Source organism: Lampris incognitus, chromosome 1, assembly GCF_029633865.1.
Source record: "Lampris incognitus isolate fLamInc1 chromosome 1, fLamInc1.hap2, whole genome shotgun sequence".
Classification (NCBI taxonomy): Eukaryota; Metazoa; Chordata; class Actinopteri; order Lampriformes; family Lampridae; genus Lampris; species Lampris incognitus.
In genome coordinates this window covers 20,169,149-20,194,996 of record NC_079211.1, presented here as the reverse complement: position 1 = coordinate 20,194,996, position 25,848 = coordinate 20,169,149, and the positions used below count along the sequence as shown (strand labels likewise).

General features: G+C 43.0%; 1 protein-coding gene across 1 annotated transcript in view; it reads left to right on the top strand.

Moving 5' to 3' along the window:
- Positions 1 to 1,669: 1,669 nt before the first annotated feature.
- Positions 1,670 to 25,848, top strand: part of unc5a (unc-5 netrin receptor A) — a 159,085-nt gene continuing 134,906 nt past the window's right edge. The window contains 1 exon segment of the mRNA XM_056276575.1: positions 1,670 to 2,218. Coding sequence (XP_056132550.1) covers positions 2,128 to 2,218 — 91 coding nt within the window. The 5' untranslated portion in view covers positions 1,670 to 2,127.

The window sequence follows — 25,848 nt, the reverse complement described above, 5'->3', positions numbered from 1 at the left end:
AGTGGCAGACAACGTAAAGTCACACAGCGGGGTCAACAAGTGCTGAGGTGCATAGTGCATAAAAGTCGCCAACGCTCAGTTGACTCAGTAACTGCAGAGTTCCAAACTTCCTCTGGCATTAACATCGGCACAAAAACTGTGTGCCGGGAGCTTCATGGAATGGGTTTCCTTGGCCAAGCAGCTGCATGCAAGCCTTACATCACCAAGCACAATGCCAAGCCTCGAATGGAATGGTGTAAAGCACACTGCCACTGGACTCTGGAGCAGTGGAAATGTGTTCTGTGGAGCGACAAATCACACTTCTCTGTCTGGCAGTCTGATGGACGAGCCTGGGTTTGGTGGATGCCAGGAGAACGTTACCTGCCTGACTGCATTGTGCCAACTGTAAAGTTTGGTGGAGGAGGGATAATGGTGTGGGGTTGTTTTTCAGGGGTTGGGCTAGGCCCCTTAGTTCCAGTGAAGGGAAATCTTAATGCTTCAGCATACTGAGACATTTTGGACAATTCTATGCTTCCAACTTGGTGGGAACCATTTGGGGAGGGCCCTTTTCTGTCCCAGCATGACTGTGCCCGAGTGCACAAAGCAAGGTCCATTAAGACATGTTTGAGTGAGTTTGGTGTTGAAGAACTTGACTGGCCTGCACAGAGCCCTGACCTCAACCCCATCGAACACCTTTAGGATGAACTAGAATGAGATTGTGAGCCAGGTCTTCTCGTCCAACATCAGTGCTTGACCTCACAAATGCTCTTCTGGATGAATGGGCAAAAATTCCCACAGACACATTCCAAAATCTTGTGGAAAGCCTTCCCAGAAGAGTGGAAGCTGTTACAGCTGCAAAGGGGAGACCAACTCCATATTAATGCCTATGGATTTAGAATGGGATGTCATAAAAGCTCCTGTAGGTGTAATGCCCAGGTGTCCCAATACTTTTGTCCATATATATATCAGCAAAAATACAACAACAAAAAAACCTCACTGAAAGGTGTTATTAATGATCTGCTTATCATGCAGGCAGGCAACATGTGAAGGTCATGTGTGATGAGCTTGGCAGTAAGTCCATTGTCATAAATGAGGAAAGGCAATGCATGGGTAGTCTATGAGAAACGCATTGGGATGTAACTCATATGCAGCTGAGAGTTCGGTAACAGGCTTTTTCTCGTGTGGGAATATCTATTCCCTATAGTTCATAATTTGTGTTTGTCCATCAGTGATGTATTGCAGCAAACAGGCACAAGCCAAGAAAAAACAGAGGCAAAGCCTAAGTATTTGAATCTCAATCGCATGCAGATGCGATCTGCCTGGATCTGTATGCAAAGCACCAACGTGATTGATAATATATACACGACTGATGGTCATATCCATCATTTCCATTGTATGCAGTTAATATGAAACGCATACCCGGAAAACTTGAATGAATATGGATGCAATAATTTCATTTTCCGTCGTACATTGCCGACAACTAAGAGACGACTAGTTACGGTTATTGGAGATATGTAAATTTTGCAGACGAAAAGGGGGCTAGCTACATCAATAGGGTGAGTTTAGGGCGCTCCATTCCAACCGAAGACGCAGAGTCCGCTCCTGGTTTTGGCGCTCCGCTCCTCGCGCCGTACCCTCGTTGACTCTCATCACTCTGAGCATTGCTGTGCAAGCAGATGTCCTTTCCCCGATGCCAATTTATGCAGTTTTCCCAATTCGGGAGAGGTATTTCTTTCGCGGGAAGGACGCAAAGAGGTGAGGGGAGCCGAAATCTATAACCCCTACTCCGTGGGGGGGACCTGTGAACGGATAGCAGCTTTTGGAAGATACAGAAAACGCGAGAGAGAGAGAGAGCAAGAGAGAGAGAGAGAGGCAACGGCTTCTTTATTTACCACACCTGTGATGCGTTGTTCCCAGCAACGAAGACGCACGACGGGGATACCGATGGCCGATGAACGGGAGGGGTGTACGTGTTAAGGAGAGACTCGGTTGTTGTGAAAATTAGGCGAAAGTGCTATTGAAGACACTCTTCGGACCCTAAAAACAAACGAAAAGAAAGAAAGAAAGAAAGAAAACCCAGTCTGCCAGTGCTTCGTTTCTCCTCCACTGCCTTTCGAAACTTCAACGGTGAAGTAGGGGGAAAAAAAGATGATGCCCTTACTCCCGGAGCCCTTTGTCCGCTGTACGTTCACTTCTACGTTGTTGATGCTGTGGCTGATCTCCGGCTTCACCTGCATCGGTGAGTAGATTTCTGCACGTGTATGCGTCTCGTTCGTATGATGGGGAAACCTCTTTGTTTGTCGGATAGAAGTGTTTCAAACGCGACACGTGACCATATACTCCTCCATTATCCTGTATACTACACTGCCTTTTGGTCATCTGCAAACGCAAACAGTCGTCAGTTAGGCACATCTGCAAGGTTACGCTGGGTAGTGTATGTGGCTGTAAGGTTAACTTCAGGCATCTTCGCTTCAGTCAGGCGACATGGTCAGCAGATTTTTGTTTTGTTTAATTTTTTTTTAGCGTTAGTTCCCGTCTCTAGCATGGCTTTCATGTGACCGATTAGGAAGTTAGGGGATAAAGGAAAAAGAACAAACCACGTTCTGCGAAATGCTTCCTAACCGATGCGTGGGGCCCGCTCACGTTGTGCTCCTCTCACTGTTATAGTGTACAAGCAGTTAAATGGCCAAGCCCAAGTGCTGTAAACTGAGAAGAATACAAAAAAAAGACACTACGGGGGTGATCATCTCGTCATAGGCTGTACAAAGTGAACGTGTCCTTATACTGAACGGCTGCTTTGCCCGGCTGGCAGAGGAAACCGTGCAACTCCACGTTTCGCCCCGCCGAGGAGTCCTTCCTGCTGCATGGCCAGCGTGCTGGCAGCTTTACGGACTGGGCGACCCGCTCGCACCGATGAGTTGCACTGTACGGTGTAGGCTGTTGTGGCGGGGCACCTCGCGGCTGCATGCAAGATCATGCACAAAATAATCGACTGCGTGGCGTTAAAGCGTCACGCCGTAAAATGCAAGTTAGCCTCGCCAGTCACACACAGGCTGCTGACCAATAAGATCTGTTTGGGGGGGGAAAATCAACCCATTTATATCCTCCCTCGTTTGTATTTAAAATTCTTTTTTTTTTTGCAACATTAAATTGAGCCTAAGACTGAGTCTGCTTGGATCAGTCCAACGTGGCAGTGGCATACAAATCCGAAGGTCAGAGCACTTATTCCAACACTCAAGCCAGGGTCTCGATTAGTGCGCTTTGATTCACCGGTGCCTTAAATGCCAGGCTTCGTGGCGTTTATGGACGTTAATAAAGGCATTTCCTGTATTGTCATTAATAAAAGACTTTCTGTGCTCCTCTGCGGGGGGATGCAGACTCATCCTGACAATGCAACTCAGCTGGAAGCTGCTGGTGAGTATCCAAAAAAACATTTGGCCAGGATTTCACTCTTCATTTACCTTGTGCTCGTTTTCCAACTGTGGACGGAAGGCAAACATGCTAAAAGTTGTTTAAATGTGTCTTTTGCCTTAGGACACTGGAAATCCACGAGACGATGAATTAAGAGGGTTTTTCTCTTGCATTAATTAGTGCATAATTCTGAATATATTGAGACTAAATAAACAATCGTGCTCCAGGGACGTCATATTTCAAGCTAGGCAAATAGCAGTGCCGTGGTATTTACAAAACACTTTATGATGCATGCTGAAATTGATGTATTCTGATTTATTTGTGAGGTTGCATGCTGAATTCCCACACTGTCTCGGTAGCCCCAAGTTCTTCTCTGACCTCTGTAGCACCTTTTCTCGGACACGCCCCTTCGCCGTTATTCAGGCTGTGGTGTACTCCAACGGGCATTAAGCCTGTACAATTATACATATAATAGACTCCTAACATAGTTTATATGCTGCCTTTATCGAAAAGTGCAAGTCCCACAAATGGGCCAGTAGGCAGCCACTTCTTTTTACGTCAGGCCTGGGACAGTCTCAGATGAGAACACTCGAACAATCCTCTGTAGAGGGAGAAGTTGCTGACTCCGCATTCGCCAGTATCACAAGCGAGCTTGTCTTTTTTCTTTTTTTTTTCTTTTTCTCCTCAAGGAAACATAACTCAGTCAGTAATAAAGGTAGGCCTGTCAATCTAGATTTAAACTAGTGGAGCACTTCCCGTTCGCTATGTTGTGAGTGATCTGACGGGCCAGACAGAAGGTGGAAGCAGACTTTCAGCATTAGGAACAAAGAACTGTGCCACTTCAGCAGTGCAGGCACACACTGTGTGTTTGCAGTACTGTAAGTCTGGGGGAGGTGGTTGCACAAGGATTGGCGCCCATACATTTTCAGTGCATTTGGTGTGCGTCTGTTTGATGGTGTGGATGTGTGTGCAGGTGTCTCTTTGCTGACATCAGTTGCGTGCGTCAGATCTGTTTTGAACATCTCTTTTCTCGACTATGCATGTTTGTTAGTTGGCCCACTGCTTACTTCATTGAGAGGGGATCATCAAAAAGGCAGCCGCCAGTGCAGAGAGAGAGAGAGAGTAAATATCCTGGATTTTCCTGTGTTTTCCTTCTGCCTAGCCAAAGCGTTGCCAGGCAATTGTTGTCTGGATCAGTGAGGGAGTATGGGATTTGGTATCAGACCACTTCCTACTTGTATGAACAGTCACCTCAGAGCATTTTCTGCAGGGTGTTATGCATGTGATGATCAGAGCAAATGGTTAGTGGTGGTAGCATAAATCCAGCACACAATACGGTACTCTCATTCAGTTTCCGTTACTGTTATCAACACTTAAGATGGTGCTTTTGCTCATCTCGTGTGTTGTTCTTGTTTTTTAAGACTATTTTTTCAACATTTTCGCTTACTGACAGTGATAGTAGAGGGACAGGGAAAGCAGGGGAGAGAGAGGGGATGACATGCAGCAAAGGGCCTGGGCTGGATTCGAACCCAGGCTGCTGCAGTAAGGGGTACACGTTCTACTAGGTGAGCCACCGGGGTACCCGTGTCTTGTGTGCTGTTAATTATACTTTGAATCATCCCATGGCTGTCTAACCCACCAAGCAGTTTTGTCTCCCTTCATTGATTCATTCGAGAATGTGATAAGGAGAGGGAGAGCTGAGATTAACATAATTTATTGGGGGAACTTGCCTTCTGGTCAAAGGAATTTAAAAACGCTTCATTTCTGCCCCATAGCTAATGCGTGCATAGCAAATGATCGCCATGTATTTACAGGAAAATGGTCTTTCAAATGGCAATGGTAATTCACTGCCGAAAAAGAGAGTTTTTGTTCCACCCCATCATGAGAGATGAATTCGAGTGACACATGCAAAAAGGGGAAATCTATCCACTGAGGGGAAAGAAATTTAACATAAAAATGATTTATTTTCCCTACCCTTGATACCCACTCGATAAATTACCATGATGTTCGATTGCAGAATGCATCGTGCAATGGGGAAATTACACTTTAGAGAAGAAATAAAAAGAGGTAAATATATTAAACTGATTCAACCCCTTGGGAGAGCACATCCTCGTTCAGATTTTGGCAGCGCTCTCAGCATTTGAACTGGATGATGTGCAAATGAAAGAAAGAAAAAAAAAGGAGTCTGAACTGCTTGTTTTCTGCACCAAAGTGATCAGACACTTAGCACGTTAACACTGTCACAATTATTTGTCCATGCACACGGATGCGCGTAAAACTACTCATTTTACCCCTAACTGTGTTACGCTTGCTAGATTTTATTTCTTCACTTAGAGTTGCTTTGATTAATGGAGGAATAGATAATAGTTCAGTACAAACGAATAAAAGGTAAACAGTGCATGTCAACGCAGGTCAGCTTTAAACGATGGAGGACCACGCGCCATTCGGTGACAAATGTCCCCGCTCTTTATCTTTGAAAAGCGTAACATTTCCCACGTCCCCCTTATCATTTTCAAATGGAAATCCAGAGGACGAAGAGAAGGACATGGGCGTGAGACGAGGACACGTTGAAGATGAAGCTCGGCGAGGGGAGGAGTTTGGCTTATTTTCTGCGGTCAGTGCAGAAGCCCTGCGAAACCACTACATCTCTGTCAAACTCTGCCCTTTTGTTTCAATTACCCCATTTCTATGATTCAGGTCCGTGTGAGAGTGCTTAGGGGCTGAGGCTGAGCTGTTTCCATCCTGAAATGTGGTACACCAGCATCACTATGTATCTGCACGGGTCCATCTAGGTAGGGGGAAATTGACCTTTCACCTCTGATGGGAGATGAGATCTCCCAAAACTAATCCAAGCAATAATTCACAGTGGGCTGCAGTTTCTGACTTTGTATCAGCAGCTGGAAGATTAGCTCTCATCTCTACTTTTGGATTTTTGTCATTGCTGATATTATGTGCCCTGTGGCAACCAACTGCATATCCATTAGCCACCGATGAGAAGTCAGGATGGGGTCACCAAGCTAAGTCCCTTCCTAGGGGTAGAAATCAAAGGATCTCCTCCCACAGCCTGTCTCTCTCATGTTTATCTGTCTCTGTCTGTCTCTGTCTTTGTTGCTTGCATTCTTTTTCTGCATGGTATTTTTGCTGTCTGCCGCTGTTCACAGGGAGGGAGCTCGCATAATGTTGATCTTTCACCTCAGCGTAGAACACGGAGTATGTGGGAGACTAGGGTTGATGTGCTGGAGTCAATCTCAGGGGAGGCGACTAATGTGCTGTTCGAGGCACCTTTGGTGAAGCTTGGCCCTCCAAGATCCTCCTCCCTTCTTCTTGACTAGTGGGCCATAAATCTATAGATTAAGGGATTAAGTTGTGTTCCTTCTCTCTTCACTTTAGGTGATCAGGGCTTGTATAGCAATGGACTTTTGTGTACTGTTTTACCAGAGTGTAGTACAGATCTAGTGGGCATTTCATTTGTAAGGAAACTAACTTACCATGGATGCCCACTTGCTCTTCGAATGCTATGTGAAAAGAATGTTTATTTTCTAATGCATGGTGCACTGGGTAGACTGCTCAGTCCTCACCACCTTGTACAGCGAGAAAGGTTATGTTAGGAGATGTTTTAAGGCCCTATGTGTTCTCCCAGTGATCAATACTCCTCTCCAACTGGTTAATTGGCCATCAGTCACTGTCAAGGGAAGTTCTTAGGTACCCAGAGGTGTCCTGGCTCAGCTCATAATCAGATGGTGTCCAGTCCTCTGGGTCCTCTCTTGGCCTTTACTTTAGGCCAGGTGGCAGCTGGGGAGAGCAGATCTGAATGCAATATGGAGAGCTGTAGATTAATAGTTCCTTAGTAAGGCCACCGGGGAGTGATGTGAAAGCCACCTCCACTTCATCACACCATGGACTGAGCAGAAACCCTACAAAGCTTGTGCTCAGACAGAAATTTTGAAAGCTCTTGAAGGTCATTTGATGGGAACTAGCAGAGATGAATTTGGCTCTTTGTCGCTGATGGCACTGATGGTGACTGACTGATATTTTCGTTTATCTAGATTGGTATAATTTTTGAAAATGTTGATGTGGCCATATAATCCTGTCACCATATAATCCTGGTTAACGTTTTTCTTCGGGGGGAAAAGTAAAGATGGTTTTACTTTGATGATGTCTTTACTTTGTGTCACTGCTACCCTTTCAATTTTGATGAGTTTTGCTTTGGGCAGAGAAGTGGCGAGCAACAGAAAGAAATAGGGAAAAGCGAGATGTGATTGTGTGTGTGTGTGTGTGGGGGGGGGGGTGTTGAGAAGAAGCAAAGTGCCTGGGATCCAGACTCAGGATGTTCACTTGGGCCAACATTGCATGCTCTTTACTGGTAGAACCACTAGGATGCATTTAAAACCTTTTGTAAAATCATTTTGGAGAAACTGACAGTGAATGGGTCAGTGGTCAATAGCTCAGTTTTGTTGTCGGACGTGTTTTTACATAATTTTTCATGAGATAACATTATATGATTCCACTCTCTCTATGTATTGGCCTATGGTAGTAATTTTGAGCAGTGAGAATTTAAGGAGCTATGTTGCGTAAAATGGTCATCATGTCATTTGTGATACTGTCTACCCCAAAAATCCAAGTGGGGGGAAAAAAGGCTCCAACATTTTTTATAAACCCTAATAAAACCTCAAATCCAACGCATTGGCCTTAGAGGCTTGAGTTTTTTTGCACTGATACATGAAAATACTGTTAATATTCTAAACTTTATTTCATTTTTATGCTTGATAGACTATTGTCCCCACATGGGAACAAAGTCAGGGTAAAAGACATTCATGAGCTATTTTACACTGTAATGTATTGTGAGGGACCCACACACGGTGAAAACTCATTAAATAATAATTTGACGATGCCAATAACACATTTTAGCGCAATCTTTACCGATAAGCTAACTAATATGTATATATATATATATATTGTGTGTGTGTGTGTGTGTGTGTGTATATATATATTTAATTTTATTTAAGTATTATTATTTTAGCATTGTGTTTAGGTATTTTTAAACTTGGTAGCATAGAGTTTGTGTTTCTGATTAACAAATATGATTTAATCTTAATTAAGTGCACACACAGAGTTTGTGTGTCTGATTAACAAATATGATTTAATCTTAATTAAGTGCACTCTTTGAATTTTGAGGCATATTTTGTCGATATGTATGTCCTTGATTAACAAATGAGACTGTGACATTGTGATTCTATTTATTGTTTTATTTATGGCATTATTTATTCAAAATCTAATTCAAATTTGATTAATTCCATAATGACTTATTAATGTTTTGGTGTTTTCAAGTGGTCTATTTGTATAGCCTCGTAGTAAAAGCCTTAGAGGCTTCACATCCACACATTGAGAAACATGGCGATGCAGTAAACGACACCAGACGAAGCCCTCTGTCTTAAGACCGTCAAATCACATCAGAAAAAAACTGTGTGGTGAAAAAAATGATCATCCCAGGAATAAGATGAGAGACTCTACAGGAGGAGAAACTGGAGGAGGGGATCCCACCTCTCCCACCTCCAGGATGGGGGCAAAGGGTGTGGAGGGGGGCAAAGCAGACTGAGAAACAAAGCACGTGATGACCACGCTTAGTGATAACGCAACAATGCATGAGAAAAGAGGATGCTGCGGTGGACCCTGGGATGACTCCGGGTAACCGCTGTCTTCGATGCCACTATTGAATGAAGAGAGGGCTGCAAGCTTCAGAGCCAGCTAGCAGAAGAACACGGCACAGCTTGGTAAAAAGCAAAGCGTTGGGATTACACTTGATCGCTGAGATATTTCCATTATCACGCTGTATCGCCATCATGGTACTGAGCTGTCGGTCCTTATTCACGGAGCGATGTTTGATTTACAACAGCTTTACTGTATTGATCATTCCATTTGAGATGTCAGCCCATGTTATTTTGCACAACAATGTCAAACAGGCAGGGTGACATTTTATATATATATATATATATAATTCTTATTTCTCGAGTTGACACTGAAGCGCCTCTACTAACTGCTTTTACTTAATAGCGTGTTTAGGTGTTCAACTTTTCAGCATTACATTTTCAGCAATAAATGTCGACACGTGAACCCCCATCATTAGAAAAGCCAATACTTAGGAGGTTAATGGCAACAATTTTCTTAAATCTGAATTTGAATTGATTTATTTTAGTGTTTATTAGTGTTTATTAAACAACAAAACATATAACATATATATATATAACTCATTAAATGAAACACTCAATGGTAGGTAGGGAAAGTGCTCAACAAATAAGGAGCAAAATAATCCAGTGATATAAGTAAATTCTTTAATGGACAGTACAAGACTGTTTCATGCAATAAGCAATCATCAGCTGTTGAATCACTAAATTATATGTATATATATATACACTCACTGGCCACTTTATTAGGTACACCTTGCTAGTACCGGGTTGGACCCCCTTTTGCCTTCAGAACTGCCTTAATCCTTCGTGGCATAGATTCAACAAGGTACTGGAAACATTCCTCAGAGAGTTTGGTCCATATTGACATGATTGCATCACGCAGTTGCTGCAGATTTGTCGGCTGCACATCCATGATGCGAATCTCCCAGTCCACCACATCCCAAAGGTGCTCTATTGGATTGAGATCTGGTGACTGTGGAGGCCATTTGAGCACAGTGAACTCATTGTCATGTTCAAGAAACCAGTCTGAGATGTTTCGAGCTTTATGACATGGCGCGTTATCCTGCTGGAAGTAGCCATCAGAAGATGGGAACACTGTGGTCATAAAGGGATGGACATGGTCAGCAACAATACTCAGGTAGGCTGTGGCATTGACACGATGCTCAATTGGTACTAAGGGGCCCAAAGTGTGCCAAGAAAATATCCCCCACACCATTACACCACCACCACCAGCCTGAACCGTTGATACAAGGCAGGATGGATCCATGCTTTCATGTTGTTGACGCCAAATTCTGACCCTACCATCCGAATGTCGCAGCAGAAATCGAGACTCATCAGACCAGGCAACGTTTTTCCAATCTTCTATTGTCCAATTTTGGTGAGCCTGTGCGAATTGTAGCCTCAGTTTCCTGTTCTTAGCTGACAGGAGTGGCACCCGGTGTGGTCTTCTGCTGCTGTAGCCCATCTGCCTCAAGGTTCGACGTGTTGTGCGTTCAGAGATGCTCTTCTGCATACCTCGGTTGTAATGAATGGTTATTTGAGTTACTGTTGCCTTTCTATCAGCTCGAAGCAGTCTGGCCATTCTCCTCCGACCTCTGGCATCAACAAGGCATTTTCGCCCACAGAACTGCCGCTCACTGGATATTTTCTCTTTTTCGGGCCATTCTCTGTAAACCCTAGAGATGGTTGTGCGTGAAAATCCCAGTAGATCAGCAGTTTCTGAAATACTCAGACCAGCCCGTCTGGCACCAACAACCATGCCACGTTCAAAGTCACTTAAATCACCTTTCTTCCCCATTCTGATGCTCGGTTTGAACTGCAGCAGATCGTCTTGACCATGTCTACATGCCTAAATGCATTGAGTTGCTGCCATGCGATTGGCTGATTAGAAATTTGCGTTAACGAGCAGTTGGACAGGTGTGCCTAATAAAGTGGCCGGTGAGTGTATATATTATATATTAGTGTTTTACATCATAAGATATCCAGCCCACATGGGCTTACAAGACACTACCAATCAAACCAAAAACAAACGTAATCTATCAAAAGCAAATAATGCAATAGTTTGAACATCTAGTACATGTATTATTACCTTGAATGACATTTTTGATGTTACAATATTGGTGTCATGGTCAAATCAGATAATGTATAATTACAATTGCTGAATAAAGTTCAGATATAATTAAAGATTACTACTTTAGATGTATATGCAACGATGGAATGAAGGTAGAGAGAGCTTCAATTTGCATATTTTATTCATTTTAATTTTCACCTTTTTCCTAATTCAACAAAATTAGCCAGTGGTTTTACGGGGGGAGGAAAAAAATTACGAAACTCGTATACATTGATATTGACAGGCACACACGCACACACACACAGGCAAATGACACATTCAACCTTGAAAAGAAAAAAAAAGACATAAAATGTGCAGGCTTGCTATTAAGCTTTATTTTTATGCTTATTAGGAATGATATGAGGGAGGGGAAAAAAACAACAACAACAAAAAAAAAACCCATACAATTAGAAATTACCCGAGGCTACCCAGACGGTCCTACTGGTGCGTGATTGGCAAGGGTATTTGAGGGAGGCCTGGTTCAGACCGAGCAAGGATTTGTCCTCTTGAAGTGATTTTGTTGACAAGACAGGAGGCACAGTGACCTTTTCTCATTATGTGTCTGTGTCCAGCCACTGAAGCCTTAGGCAAGCAATTCAACTGAGTCAACAGAGCCCTGCATCTCCGAGCACATTCACCCCCAAACACCATGCTGCGCAATGTAAGCCAAGAATATGCGGGGTTTAGCTGCAAGCATGTTAATAATTCAGTATTGATACAACATTACTAATGTCAATTCTCTGACCTTTTGGCTGCTGCTCTGTACGCAGGCCTATGTAAAGGAACAAGCCCAGCGCTTGTCCTATCGTTCACGCTAAGCGCCTACCCTCAGCTCACATTCTCACGTTTTGCTTGTGCCCAATTGTTGGCGATATTATTCCGAAGTTATTGCGCGCTTGTTCGTTTACCACGCTTCCAAAACGTGTGGTGGCAGGAGAAGCAGCCTCCGTGATTAGTATGGATCCCTCTGTTATTGTTTCCTCCACGTAAACCCATTTGGACTGGGAAATGGGGTCTGAACATTACAGATTCAAAGCTTCAAGCGAAGCAGCAGATTTTCTTGGCAAGGCCATCAGGAGCACTAGGCTCGCAGGAACACATTCACATCCTTACTCCAATAGAATTAATCATGACAACGTAGCCAATATTGGGACTAGATGCTCCCTTTTTGCAGCGTGCCTTGCATTCGCTCATGTCTTCTATGTGCACGTTGACAATGTATTGATGTTGAATCAAAGCACTGACACTGTTTTCTACTTTTTTTTTCTCCACACCTTCAGTTCCTTGAGATTTATGCTGGAATTTCAACAGAGCGTTGCTCAGATGTTTATATTCCTCCATTTGACATCGCTTTTTCCCTTCTGTTTTCCCCCTCTGTTAATTCTCTGCTGCAGCACAATGCTGCGTTTTTGGTCAATTTAATGAGAACAAGGTAACCATACTTTGATTCAGTGTTACTTTAGAGAGAGACATTTATGACCATTAGGTACTGATTTATAGGCCGATGGTGCTCGTCTGTGTTAGGAAATGTCCATAATAGTCACTTGGAACCATAAATGAGAGAAGATTCTGTCCTAGTTAGCATGCGCTGAATTATACAGAACATACATTATAAGAGGAGGCGACGTACCCAGGCTGATTTTCTGGTGATAAGGATGCACAGCGCATAGCTCAAAATAGGGGGCATTCAGCTAGCTGTATGGTTTTAGGCAAATTAACCACGAGTCTACAAAGGGTTGTATTCCTTGTGAGGTACAACATCACAGAATCTTAATTTTCTGACTTTCTGATTTAGCATGGATAAAAACATTTAAAATGCCCAGACAGTGTTTTCTAGTCCCCTCGTGCACATTCGGTTTTTGGGTTAAGTGTCGCTTGGTCCCTTTGTTAGACGTAGATTGAAAACAACACAAAATTTCATGCAGATTGCAACAAGGATTACATAGGACTTCTTGCAAAAAAAAGACTATACGGTGTGCCCACGCGCTGCTGCTCCCAGTCTGGGCTGGTCTGTATAATTTGCTACTGAATACATTTCTCAGTTGGCCACTTTACAGGTCAGTGGTTTTGAGTTAGAAAGTTTGGAAGTGGCTATGGTTAATCATTCGGAAAAAAAAACCTGGAAAATCAATGTACGTATTTAATCTATTCTTAATTCTATTTAATTCGTTACATGAGTCTTTCAAACACGGGTTGTATGCAGGCTCCTGGTGATGCACAATCAACATGGTATTGTTAGCAACATTCCTAATACCTTGTTGATAAGCTGCTATGCTCTAGCATGTAAAATGGCCTATTTGCTCAGATAACTCGTAGTCCTTTCTGAATATGAGTAGAGAATTTTGGCAGTCCCTGATAGTGAAAGTTTAATTGTGACAATGGTGCTAATTTTCTTGATTAGATCATTTCGGGCTAGACATGATGTGATGAAAATAATTTTTTTTCAAATGCTGTTGCTACAACTTGATAAGGTTTGATGCCTCTCTCATGATTGATTGATTTGCATTTGCTTCTTGATGAGCAGCACATTGCCACTTAATAGTGCAGGGCTAAGAGGCTAAAAAACAATTCCAAATAAACAAAAATGAGCACATTTTCAGCGAGCGGCACCATACTTTTGAATTTATCAATGAGAAAACTTCAACATACACACACATGCATGCACGCGCACACACACATGCACACTATTCGGCTGCTGTCCTCAGTGGCTAGAAAAGGCTGGACTGAAGGACAGCACATAGGCTCTGATCATAGCAGCACAAGAACAGGCCCTCGGCACCAGATCGGTTGAGGCAGAGGTCTACCATACCAGACAAGACCCAAGATTTAGGCTGTGCAAGGACACCCTTGAGACAGTCCAGCACTTAGTAGCAGGGTGTAAAATGCTAACTGGGGAAAACGTACACTGAAAGGCATAACCAAGTAGCTGGGATAGTGTACAGGAACATCTGTACTGAATACACACTGGAAGTCCCCAAGTCCAAAACTGGGAGACACTACCAAAGGTGGTTGAGAATAGCGGTGCTAAGATCCTGTGAGACTTCAAGTTCCAGACTGACAAGCAGGTGCTTAATAACCAACCAGACATTGTGGTGGTTGAAAAGGAGCAGAAGACAGCAGTAGTGATGGATGTAGCAATCCTGAGCGGCAGCAACACCAGGGAGAAAGAGTCTGAGAAGCTAGAGAAATACCAAGGGCTGAGGGAAGAACTCGGATGTTGAAGGTGAAATCCACAGTCATCCCAGTGGTAATAGGAGCACTAGGGGCTGTGATCCCCAAACTGAGAGAGTGGATCCAGCAGATTCCAGGAGCAACATCTGAGGTCTCTGTCCAGAAGAGCACAGTCCTAGGAACAGCTAAGATACTGTGGAGAAGGGTCCACAGTGGTGTAGCGGTCTAAGCATCGGCTTTGTGTCGATGCAGTTGCCCACTGGGGACTGGGGTTCTCATCCCAGTCTTGTCAGATCTGACTATGGCTGGACTCGGTGAAGCAGTAATAATTGGCAACGCCGTCTTTGGGAGGGGGCAGAGTCGGCTTGTGTTCGTCACATGAATGCGTCTCTGTGTGTGTCGGAATAGCAGTGATTCGGCCTGGATTCGCCTTGTCCCAGAATTGGCGAGGCGTCTCCTTTGAGACTGACGGCCGAAGAGATGCAGTTGGCGAATGCATGCAGTGCGAGGGTGGGTGTTTGAACTAAAATAGGGATCGATTGGCTGCTAAATTGTGAGAAAGAAGGGAAAAATCAGAAATAAATTTAAAAAAAAGAAAAAAGATACTGTGGAGAACCCTCAAACTCCCAGGCCTCTGGTAGAGGATCCAAGCTTGAGAAGGACACACACCACCTGAAAAAGAGTGAGAGGTGATTTATAGGGATGTAACAATATACTCAACTCACAATACAATTCACGATACTCGGTTCACGATACGATTTTCTTGCAATTTTTCAACAAAATGAGATTGAAGACAAATTAAAACTGAAAAGGGTACTTTTTTATTAAATTAAAGAACCTTTTTTTTATTTCTGAAGTAGGGTGCAAAACGATGCATATTTGCTTTTCTTTGTGAACGCAAAACTGAAAATATCTTTTATTTTCATCTATCCATCCATTATCCAAACGGCTTTATCCTGCTTTCAGGGTCGTGGGATGCTGGAGCCTATCCCAGCAGTCATTGAGCGACAGGCGAGGAAACACCCTGGACAGGCCGCCAGGCCATCACAGGGCCTCTTTTATTTTTAATAACAAAAAAAACTAAACTGAATTTTAAAACAAATCCTAAATCAAATAAATAAATTAATAATACAAATAAAGAAAATGTCTTCAGATAAACAAACTAAGGCTTGGCTTGTGTTCCTAACTTGGAATTTACTTCTTTTTTTTTTAAGGAACATATGCATATCTACATTTTCAGGCAGAAGCGGAGATCTCTGGACATTCACAATGTCCCACCTGCAGCCACCATGACTTGTGCCTTGATACAGCTACTGATGCGAGTGTTGGCGTAGGACATCAAGCAAGTGATCTTGAAAGTAGATATCGCCCTCTGCTGCTTAAAAGAGTATCGCCATTGGGCGTCCGGGCAGTGTAGTGGTCTATTCTGTTGCCTACCAACACAAGGATCGCTGGTTCGAATCCTCGCGTTACCTCTGGCTTGGTTATATGTCCCTACAGACACAATCGGCTGTGTCTACGATAGGGAAGCGGGATGTGGGTATGTGTCCTGGTCGCTGCACAAGCGCCTCCTCTGGTCAGTCGAGGCACCTGTTTGGGGGTGAGGGAGAACTTGGGGATGTAGCGTGATCCTCCCACATGCTACATCCCCCTGGCGACACGCCTCACTGTCAGGAGAAAAGAAGCAGCTAGCGACTCCACATGTATCAGAGGAGGCATGTGGTAGTCTGCAGCCCACCCCGGATCAGCAGAGGGGGTGGAACAGTGACCGGGACTGCTCGGAAGAGTGGGGTAATTGACCGCGTACAATTGGAGAGAAAAGGGGGGGAAATCCAAAAAAAGAATTTAAAAAAAAAGTATGACAATCCTCTTTTCATCTCACCGATTTGAATCATCGCATATTTGTATTGGGAATTTACTGTCTCGTGAAGTATCATTACATTCCTATATATATATATATATAAATGTATAATCTCAACATCTTGCATCTTAAAATTCTAGACCAAACCTACCAGTGTCAGAGTCATCTTGAGAATGAAGATGACTCAGTTACACTGCGTTACCTTTTGTTAAGAGCTCTAAGTGTACTTGTAAATAATTTTATATTCCCCCTTTCACATGATTTTTCAGAATAAGACATCACACCAGATTCATGAATCCCACTGGTACCGAGTGATGCTAGTGCCACAGACTGTGAGATTGTAACATTTAAATCATATTTATGATTTCAATTTACCAAAGTCTGAACTTGGAGAGATTATTTTCGAGCTGAAATATGTTACAATCAAAAGCAATGTAGTTATTATTGTCTCCTTTTTTGATTAACAACCTTTCACCATTTGAATTTTCTCTGCCATTTTCACTAAATTACTGATGGCTAATAGCTTTACTGTCTGGGTGGGAAATTATTTACTTATCTACTTAGTTTCTTACTTTCTTCCAGTACTGTGTGATTACAAGTCTTCACTCCCGAGGATGAAGGACTTCTGGAATTTTAGAGGCTTTGATGAAAGATGTGAAAAATGTCTTTCTTCTTTTCTTTTTTTCTGTGTGCGTTCTTCATCAAAATTCTTCACACTAGACAAATTCTTTTAAAGCAAATAAGGACAGAAATCTTTTTGTGGTAGATGAATTTCAAAATCCAATTTTGAAACAAACTCATCCCATGTAAAAAGGAGAAAAAACTACCCCCTGATCATATAATCTTGCCAAGCCCTTCTTTTTTTTTAACATCAGAAGACTTTGATGATACTTTAACAAACATGTCTTATGGAGCAGCACAGTGGCTCAGTGGTTAGCACCGTTGCTTGCCTCACAGCGAGAAGGTCCTGGGTTTGAACCCCAGGCTGTCCCAGGTCCTTCCTTTGTGGAGTTTGCATGTTCTCCCCATGTCTGCATTGGTTTCCTTCGGGTGCTCCGGTTTCCTCCCACCATCAAAAAGACACGTGTGTTAGGGTTAATACTCCTGTCTGTGTCCCTGAGCAAGGCAATGTAAAGAACTGGAGTTGGTCCCTGGGTGCTGCAGCTGCCCACTGCTCCTATACAATAGGATGGGTTAAATGCAGAGAACACAATTCATTGTAAGAATGCAATTCATTGTAAGAATACAATGACAAAATAAAGTGGCTTTCTTTCTTTCTTTCTTTCTCATGCCAGGATCAGACTACACGAGTTCAGCCCAATTTTGACACGATTTTGTCATCGCCAACAAATTTCCAGCGTCGGGGCCCTATTATGAAAGTTGGGAACAATGAACAGGCGTCTTTACCCCGTGTAGTGTGACATAATCGAAGAACAGTGATGTGGCATCTGGGATGCCCCATGATACCCTGACGAAAAGTCTAGCATGTCAGAATTTTTTGTATTTTCCTGCCTAGTCTACATCTCCTACAACGTGTTCCTAGACATTGACCAATAGGATGGCAGAGTGTTCTCTGGTGCACATATGTAAACATGGCAACGAGAAAACGATGCTGCTACTGCATTTATGCAATGTTCTTGACATGTTAACACATCCGTTACCTCAAGTTCTCTTTGAAGGATAGACAGGCCATACTGTCTTCTTCGTGACACCAGGAATGAGTCCACAATTCTTTTTTCTTTTTCTTTTTTTTTCTTTTGGAACACAAACCTGCCAGCATCACACATAGTGTTTCTGTAGCCATGATTGATAATTTCTTGACCCTCCTACCCAACGACATATAAATTCACGTAAGATCGTGAAAGGCAGCATTACGATGATGGCAAGAATTTATGGCACTCTGATTGCCTAATCTGACATGGTGACCATCGTGAAAGACAAAAATATCGCGTGGTCTGATCCCACGCATTACCTTTCAGATTCCAGTACCTGAACAAATGGCATACATTATCCATCCTTATGCAATATGGTAGAGGGTGTTGTCAGCATCATGTCTCTGAAACTGGCAGTATTAAAATACATCCAAAGTGTTGAATTGATATAATTGGCTTAACATGTTTTGGATTTATGTTTATGATTTTTTTTTTCACCATACAATTTAGCATAATATCTGTTCTCATTCTCTGTAATTGACTGCCAGGCGGTGTTAAGACAGCACTGATGCAGAGAGCCTAAACAGCTTATTGGAACTTAGCCTAAAACAAGCAGTGCCTCTTGGTCCCACAAGGGTGAAGCATCTGAGTAAACCCATTAGCCACCTATAGAGGGTTTTGTGGTCTTTCCTCATCACTACACTATCCGCAAATGAAACACAAGGTGATTTCCTGTAACTGTGTCAAATAACCATAGATCAGTGGGTAAGACAAAATTCAATGTCATTCAATGACACTCACACAGTTCTCTCTGAAAGCATGAGGAAGTAAAAATGTATTAATGGTTAAAAGATTCTACATGAAAGTAGATTATTATATTGCAGACAGTTTAATTGCAGAATTGCTGGTCAAGTCCATTATGCCGAATGATAAGCACCAGATTTATGGTAATGCTAGTAAACTACAGCCTTACCAGCGTAACTCGGAAATCACAATTTGGCAGGTCTGCAGTCTTTCATTCTCGGGGCACTGAGGCATGATACTTTCCTTCTCTGGATTCTTCTTTCTCTCTCTCAACACATGATGCCCGACTGTACAAATTATTTTAGTCGCCCAGAAGGTGTTTGATTTATGCTGAGTCTGAGTTATCAGCCCCACACAGGCCATGTAACTTCTCTCTTATCATTCTGCCCAGCCGCTACACTGTTGCAGAAATTTCCGCATGTGTTTTGAGCTCGGGCCTAAATTTGATGACAACAGTCACGAACAGAACAAAAAGACAAAAACTGCCACTTCTAGCAAAATGAGAGTGCCTTCTCTTCTCGTCTAATTTTTGCGTCGGATTCTCCTGCAGCGTGTTTGACAAGAGGGGCTGGCATCCTTTCACGGCGGCATGGCTCAGGCTGCTGTGGCTGCTCCCAACTCCGACCCCTGTAACACAATTAGCTCTCTGGCTTTGAGATAGCAAGAACAAAGGTGAACTCGGGGGGGCTACGGCTGTATTCAGTCACAGTGGCTGCGTGTGTGTGACACTTATGACTTGGGGGCACTCTCTTGACCAGAGAAGTCGTTGGCTGTCACTAAACATCACTGTCTCCTTCCCCACTAATGGCATCTCCAGATTGTGCTATGAGGAACAAAGGCTGGTTCTATGAGAAAGATAATGAACGAAAAGATGGAGCCACTCCATTAAGGCTGCGGGGTTTGGTTACTGTTCCCAGACAGACGCGTGACGGTGGCCGCAGACCTAAAGAAAGTGTCATGACGGATATAAACTAAAGAACAATTATAGGGTGATACGCTTGAAGCTAAGTGGTGGCTCCTTCATCAAAAACAGCATCCAAATGAATAGCACAACAAACAACCACTTGAGGCCAAGCTGCACGCGCAGCAGCAAGGTCAATGCCTCCATGTTTGCGGACGCTAAGGCCTGTCAAAACTAAGCTAGGTTAAGGTTTGGGAAATCGAAAGCCTGTTGTGTTATGCTGCCTATTTCCTGTGTTGTTTTATTCATAAGGTTAAACCAAAAGGTGAGCGTGTTAACAAAGCAAAGCGTATGCAGAATCGCCTCAGAATGAAATGTTATTGAGAATAATTTGTAATTTTCCTGTGGCTATGCAAGTAAATAAATTCTTTTGAGTGGGCTGAATACGTTTCTCGATAATCATTTGCTTATTAGGAATTAATTTTCATCAAGTGCAAATTTGCATTATCCTGCCTGGCAATCAGGATGAAATGGCGTTTTTATGTGACAGCCGAGAGTAGAATATCAGGATTTAACAGCAGGAATGTTTGTTTTTGTTGTTTTTGTTGTTTTATTTTATTCCATCTTTGTTGCCGTCATTGAATCCCGATGAGGTAGACGTGTTTAGTAGCAGATACCGTCTTGCCTACAGTTTGTGCACAGCAACACTTAAACCAATAACAAGCCAACTGCATATGTTTTTAAACAACAGTGGCTTGTATGATACCATGAACTAACTTGTAATTAAAAAACGGTGTTCAATTACCTTGGTGGTCCTCTATTTTGTTGCTAACTTTGCAACTGATAGTTTCGTACATTCGTATGCTGTGACATCCAGAGCTAATTGGATTAAAAGACAAGGTCATTTGCCAAAGTTGCTTTATTACTGTTCCTGCTCATTAGTCGAGCAGCAAATAAGGCCCCAAATTCGCAGGAGGGAAATGATTGATAGTAATGGGTCATTTAATTGTTGACTTAGCCGAATCAACAATTGACCTATATTTCTACAGCCTTTGGTGAAGTACCCCTGTTTCTGTGAGATTTCCGCGAAGAAGAAACATGAGTGTGCCCCCCCAGAGCACATTCCAATGCTGCTGTGGCTGTTGTCGTTGTCATCGTTGTTTGTTTTCAGATTAAAAATGAGTACGAGTATCATGAGTATTAATATTACTTCTTACTTTGGTCATTCCTGACCTTGTGCTGCACAGTCCTAGCTAGGGGTTACTGTGTTAAAGGATCCAATGTCAGAGTGTTGTATGTGTCATACATTTGCAAAGCATTACAGGGTTGCAGCGCTCGGCATCAGTGATGTCACACTGCATCTTTATCACCGTGACACTTTGGGTCATAACATGAGCCTGGGAATGTTGACCCGCCCACTGTGGAGAAATATAAAGGTCCTCTCTCTGGCTTGCTGTGTGCGCTACCATTCAGATTGGTTTAACAGCATTACATTCAGTGTCTTTTAATAACGCTTCTGCCCTTAATCAAAAAAGCTTTGTTTAATTAAAAAAAAAACAACAACAAAAAAAACAAATCAATCCAACATTACATTTGTCATGACAAATCTTATGTTGGGTTGATGGCTGCTGCTGGCTATTTGGGTGCCCTAAGCATAATTGCTTTGTGTCCCCCTGCCCCCCCCCCAAAAAAAACAAAACAAAAAAAACACACACACACACAAAAATCTTGGTATGAATACATTAATCATACAATGATGCATGCTTATTATTATTATTATTCAAACCTGATATGATAAGCCAAACTTTTCAATCTAAATACTACTACTTTAAAAAAGAGATAAAAGGTGAACATTCACAGACAGATAATAAGAGAAAAATAAGATAAATAAGAGGTAAATAAGAGAAACGGAAACCAAATGTGCAATTATTACATTGAGCAACAACTATGTACTTTGAAAAATAACTCTAATAGAGAAGCTTCTGTAGTAATGTACTCTTTTGTGTAACTCTACTACCATTACTACCACTAATACAACCACTACTGCTACTACCGTTACTACTAATACTACTAATACCATTACTATGACTACTAGCACTACTACTACTCCCACGACAACTACTACTACTACTACTGCCACCACTACCACCACCACTACTACTGCTACTACCACTACTACTACAACTACTACTACTATTACTACTACTATTGCAATAACAAGAAAAACAAGAACGGTATAGTACCTGTACATTTGTGCCTACTATCAGGCTACAGGATGTAATTGTTGTGATATGCTACTTGGATACATCTAGAGTGAGCTCACACAGTTTTAAAGCCAACAAAGCAGCATTGTATAGTCACTTAACCTAGCCTAGTTCACACTACATGGTTGTAGCCCTGATTTTCCACTCGCCAACCGTTTTTGGAGCTCCCTGACAAAAGCCTCAGATCAGAGGCAAATTGGCGTTGGCTTGGCGCTCAAATCAGCACTCGAGCGCTATGTGTGAACTGTTCAAAGACGCGCGAGTTGAGAGGCTCACCGATGCATCGCAGACACATCCCACATATCTGCCAGGCTAAATATCTGGACCTGTCCGGGAATCCAAATCCTGTAGTGTGAAACATGTTGACTGGCAATGAGGGTGGCAACGAGCTGCAGCCAATGATCAGCATGAAAGCCAGTGATAAGCTATGTTTAATCAGTTTTGTTTACATTATCAATATTTGATTTACTTTTTAAAAATGTTTTCCATTGTAGTGAAATTGCCGCACTGTTGCTTTTTTGATCGTGCAAATTTGTAATTTGTGATATTGGGCTATACAAACAAAATTGACTTGACTTGACCTCTCCGCTTTACGCTGCATCTCCTTGTACTCCTGTCTACTTTCTTCATCTCTCTGACTATTCCACTTCTTCTTTGACAACCTCTTCCTCTGTATACTCTCCTGTACTGCCTCACTCCACCACCAAGTCTCTTTTGTCTTCCTTTCTCTGTCCAGATGACACACGAAGTACCTTCTTAGCTGTCTCCCTCTATTTCTGCAGTCGTTGCCCAGCCATCTGGAAACTCTTCACTATCTCCTTGTGCTGGTCTCAACTCCTCCCTGAACTCCTCACAACAGTCTTCTTCTTCAGCTTCCACCATTTGATCCTTGGCTCTTCCTTCACCTCCTCCCTTTTGTTGATCTCCAAAGTGATCCTGCAGACCACCATCCAATGCTGCCTCGCTATGTTCTCCCCTATCACCACCTTGCAGTCTCCAATCCTTTTCAGATTGCGTCTCCTGCATAAGATATTGTCCACCTGTGGGCACTTTCCTGCACTCCTATACGTCACCCTGTGTTCCTTCCTCTTCTTGAACTTTGTATTCATCGCAGCCATTTCCATCCTTTTCACAAAATCCACCACCATCTGTCCCTCCGCATTACTCTCCTTGGCACCATACCTGCCCATCACCTCCCTATCACCTCTGTTCCCTTCACCAACATGGCCATTGATGTCTGCTCCAATCACCACTCTCTCCTCCTTGGGAATACTCTCCACCTCTTCATCCAACTCACCAGAGAATTCTTTTTTCTCTTCCATCTCACACCCAACTTGCAGGACATATGTGCTGATAACATTCATCATCACACCTTCAATTTCCAGCATCATACTCATCACTCTGTCCAACACTCTTCACCTCCAACACACTCTTGACATACTCTTCCTTCAGGATTACCCATACCCCATTTCTCCTCCCATCTGCACCATGGTAGAAGAGTTTGAATCCACCTCCGATGCTCCTAGCCTTACGCCCCGTCCACCTGGTCTCTTGCACACACAGTATATCTACCTTCCTCCTCCCTGTTTAAAGGTTGTTTTTTTAGGGAGTTGTTCCTTATCCGATGCAAGGGTCTAAGGACAGGATGTTGTGTTGTTATAAAGCCCCTTGAGGCAAATGTGTAATTTGTGATATTGGGCTATACAAATAAAATTGGCTTGACTTCTCTCCATCATATCAGCCAGCTCGCTCCGTTTACCAGTCATAGTGCCATCATTCAAAGTTCTGACTCTCACCTCCACATTCCTACCCTTCCTCCTCTCCTGTTGCCTCTGGACATGCCTCCCCCTCTCCTCTTCCTTCGCCCAACAGTAGCATAGTTTCCACCGGCACCCTGCTGGTCAATAGTACCGGTGGCGGTCATTGGTAACCCGGACCTCGACTGATCCGGTATGGAAATCTGATTTATGATCTGCATATTTGATTTGGCAAAGCTTTTATGCCGGATGCCCTTCGGGACACAACCCTCCCCATTTATCCAGGCTTAGGACCGGTACTAAGAATGCACTGGCTTGTACTAAGAATGCAGTGGCTGGGTTTAAGGAACACAATAATAATAATCTTTATTTGTATAACACTTTTCAAAGCACAACATACTTAAAAGGCAATGCTGTACAAAACGTGAAAAAAACGTTTAGAAACAAACACATATCACATATCTAGCAAGAAAAAAAATGCAGAAAATGCATCTTTCTGCAGAACAGAAAATCCTTGCTGCCCGCATATCCCAATCCATTCTTTCACCCATTTTCTTTTCTTTGTTTTATCGCCGCAAAACAGCGCACAACTCGGAGCGCTTCTTTCTGAAGTACATCCATTTTCGGTAGAAAAAAAATAATCCTGTCTCATGCATAGCATTGCGTCATTTCCCGTGTCACTTCTCGCATGTGTTTCCATCACAAAATGTAGTTTGAAGACCAGACAGACTCATCGGGGATTCCTCCTGGTGAAAGATCTTGTAGTGTGTGGACAGGAAGGACAGGAAGTGTAGTGTGAACAGTACAGCGATCAGACGACTTTGAAAGTCGTGTAGTTTGAACTAGGCATAACCTATAAACGGGTTGTGAAATGATGCAGACAGAATCCAGCTACGAAATGAAAGTTCAGTACATCTGCATGAGTGACATTATTCTTGTTACCGCATGAGCTTTTTCACGACCGTTGCCACTCTCTCACTGTAAGATACGTGGGGCTGCGGGCTGTTTTTTTTTACCTACATGGAATCTTTTATTATTGGTTGAATATTTGAAAAAAAATGCATAAGGGTACTGGAGTTGGAAAAAAAAAACCCCATTATGCCATGTTGTCGGGAGTGCTAGGGTTGCACCCAAAAAAAGCTAGTATAAACCAAAGCAGTTACAACCACGTTTACACAGTCATATCCTAAAGTCACCTGAAATCAACAAACATTTAAAGACAAAATTATATTCAATCCATATTCTTCTTTCAACAAAGTGCCCCCCCTCCCCTCCCCTTATTCAAATTGTCTCACCTCTTGAGTATGACATCTAAAATATTGTTTTGAAGCACTACATAGTTTGTGAACATGGAAATGAACGTTGACGTCCTGGCGAATATTTTTCCAACATGGTATTACACCTTCAAAGTCTTGGGTCAGAGATTTAATATGCAACACTGATTACCATAGTGTCCTTTTTTTCTTTACAGGCCACAATATATACACGACAACATGCTTTCTTGCAGGCCACGCATGGCCAGACATGCCATTAAGAGAGCCAATTTGAATGTTTCTTTGCTGGCGATGGGAGCAATTTCTTTCCATAACCATTATCATAGTAATGAAATGTGTGCGTTTTACCATCCATGTAAGCCAGTGTAGGGAAAAGAGGCATGTCTCCGGAAACACAGGATGTGTATTGTTGATCATCCATCAAAGGAGGACTCAGCTGGTCGGAAGGAAGTGATGTCAACATTGTAGACATTACTCGGGCTGACATGTTTCTTTTGATAAGCCCGGTAGTTTTGGAACCACACCTGTAGAACCCTGCGGCTGGGGCCAGTCCTCTCTGTTTGGGCGTCTGGGTTGTTGTCCACAGCAAACTGGTTCTGCATCATCTGTAACTGGTCCACAGTGAAGCTGGTTCTGGCCCTCTTGGCTGGTTTTGACATGGCGCCGATACCATCCTTGTCCGAGGGTGCTTCGTGTCCATTTTGTGCTGTCTCTCTTGGTTTCCCGGGTCCGTTTGATACTTTCCATTGTCTCATAATGTGTGTGGCAGAGCACCCTGTCGTCTAGTTCAAATTCCTCCCCTGTGTTGAGCTGTGGCGCTCGCAAGAATCACAGGAGAAACAAGCCAGGTGGAAGGTGCTGCCACAGACCTTGTACTGTTCTCTTTGTGCTAAACTTCCCAAGTGTTAACATAAACAGCCAGCCAAACTCCTTTCCAAGAGCCAGGAGAGTGAGCGTCCTTGCTCCTTTTTTGACTTCGT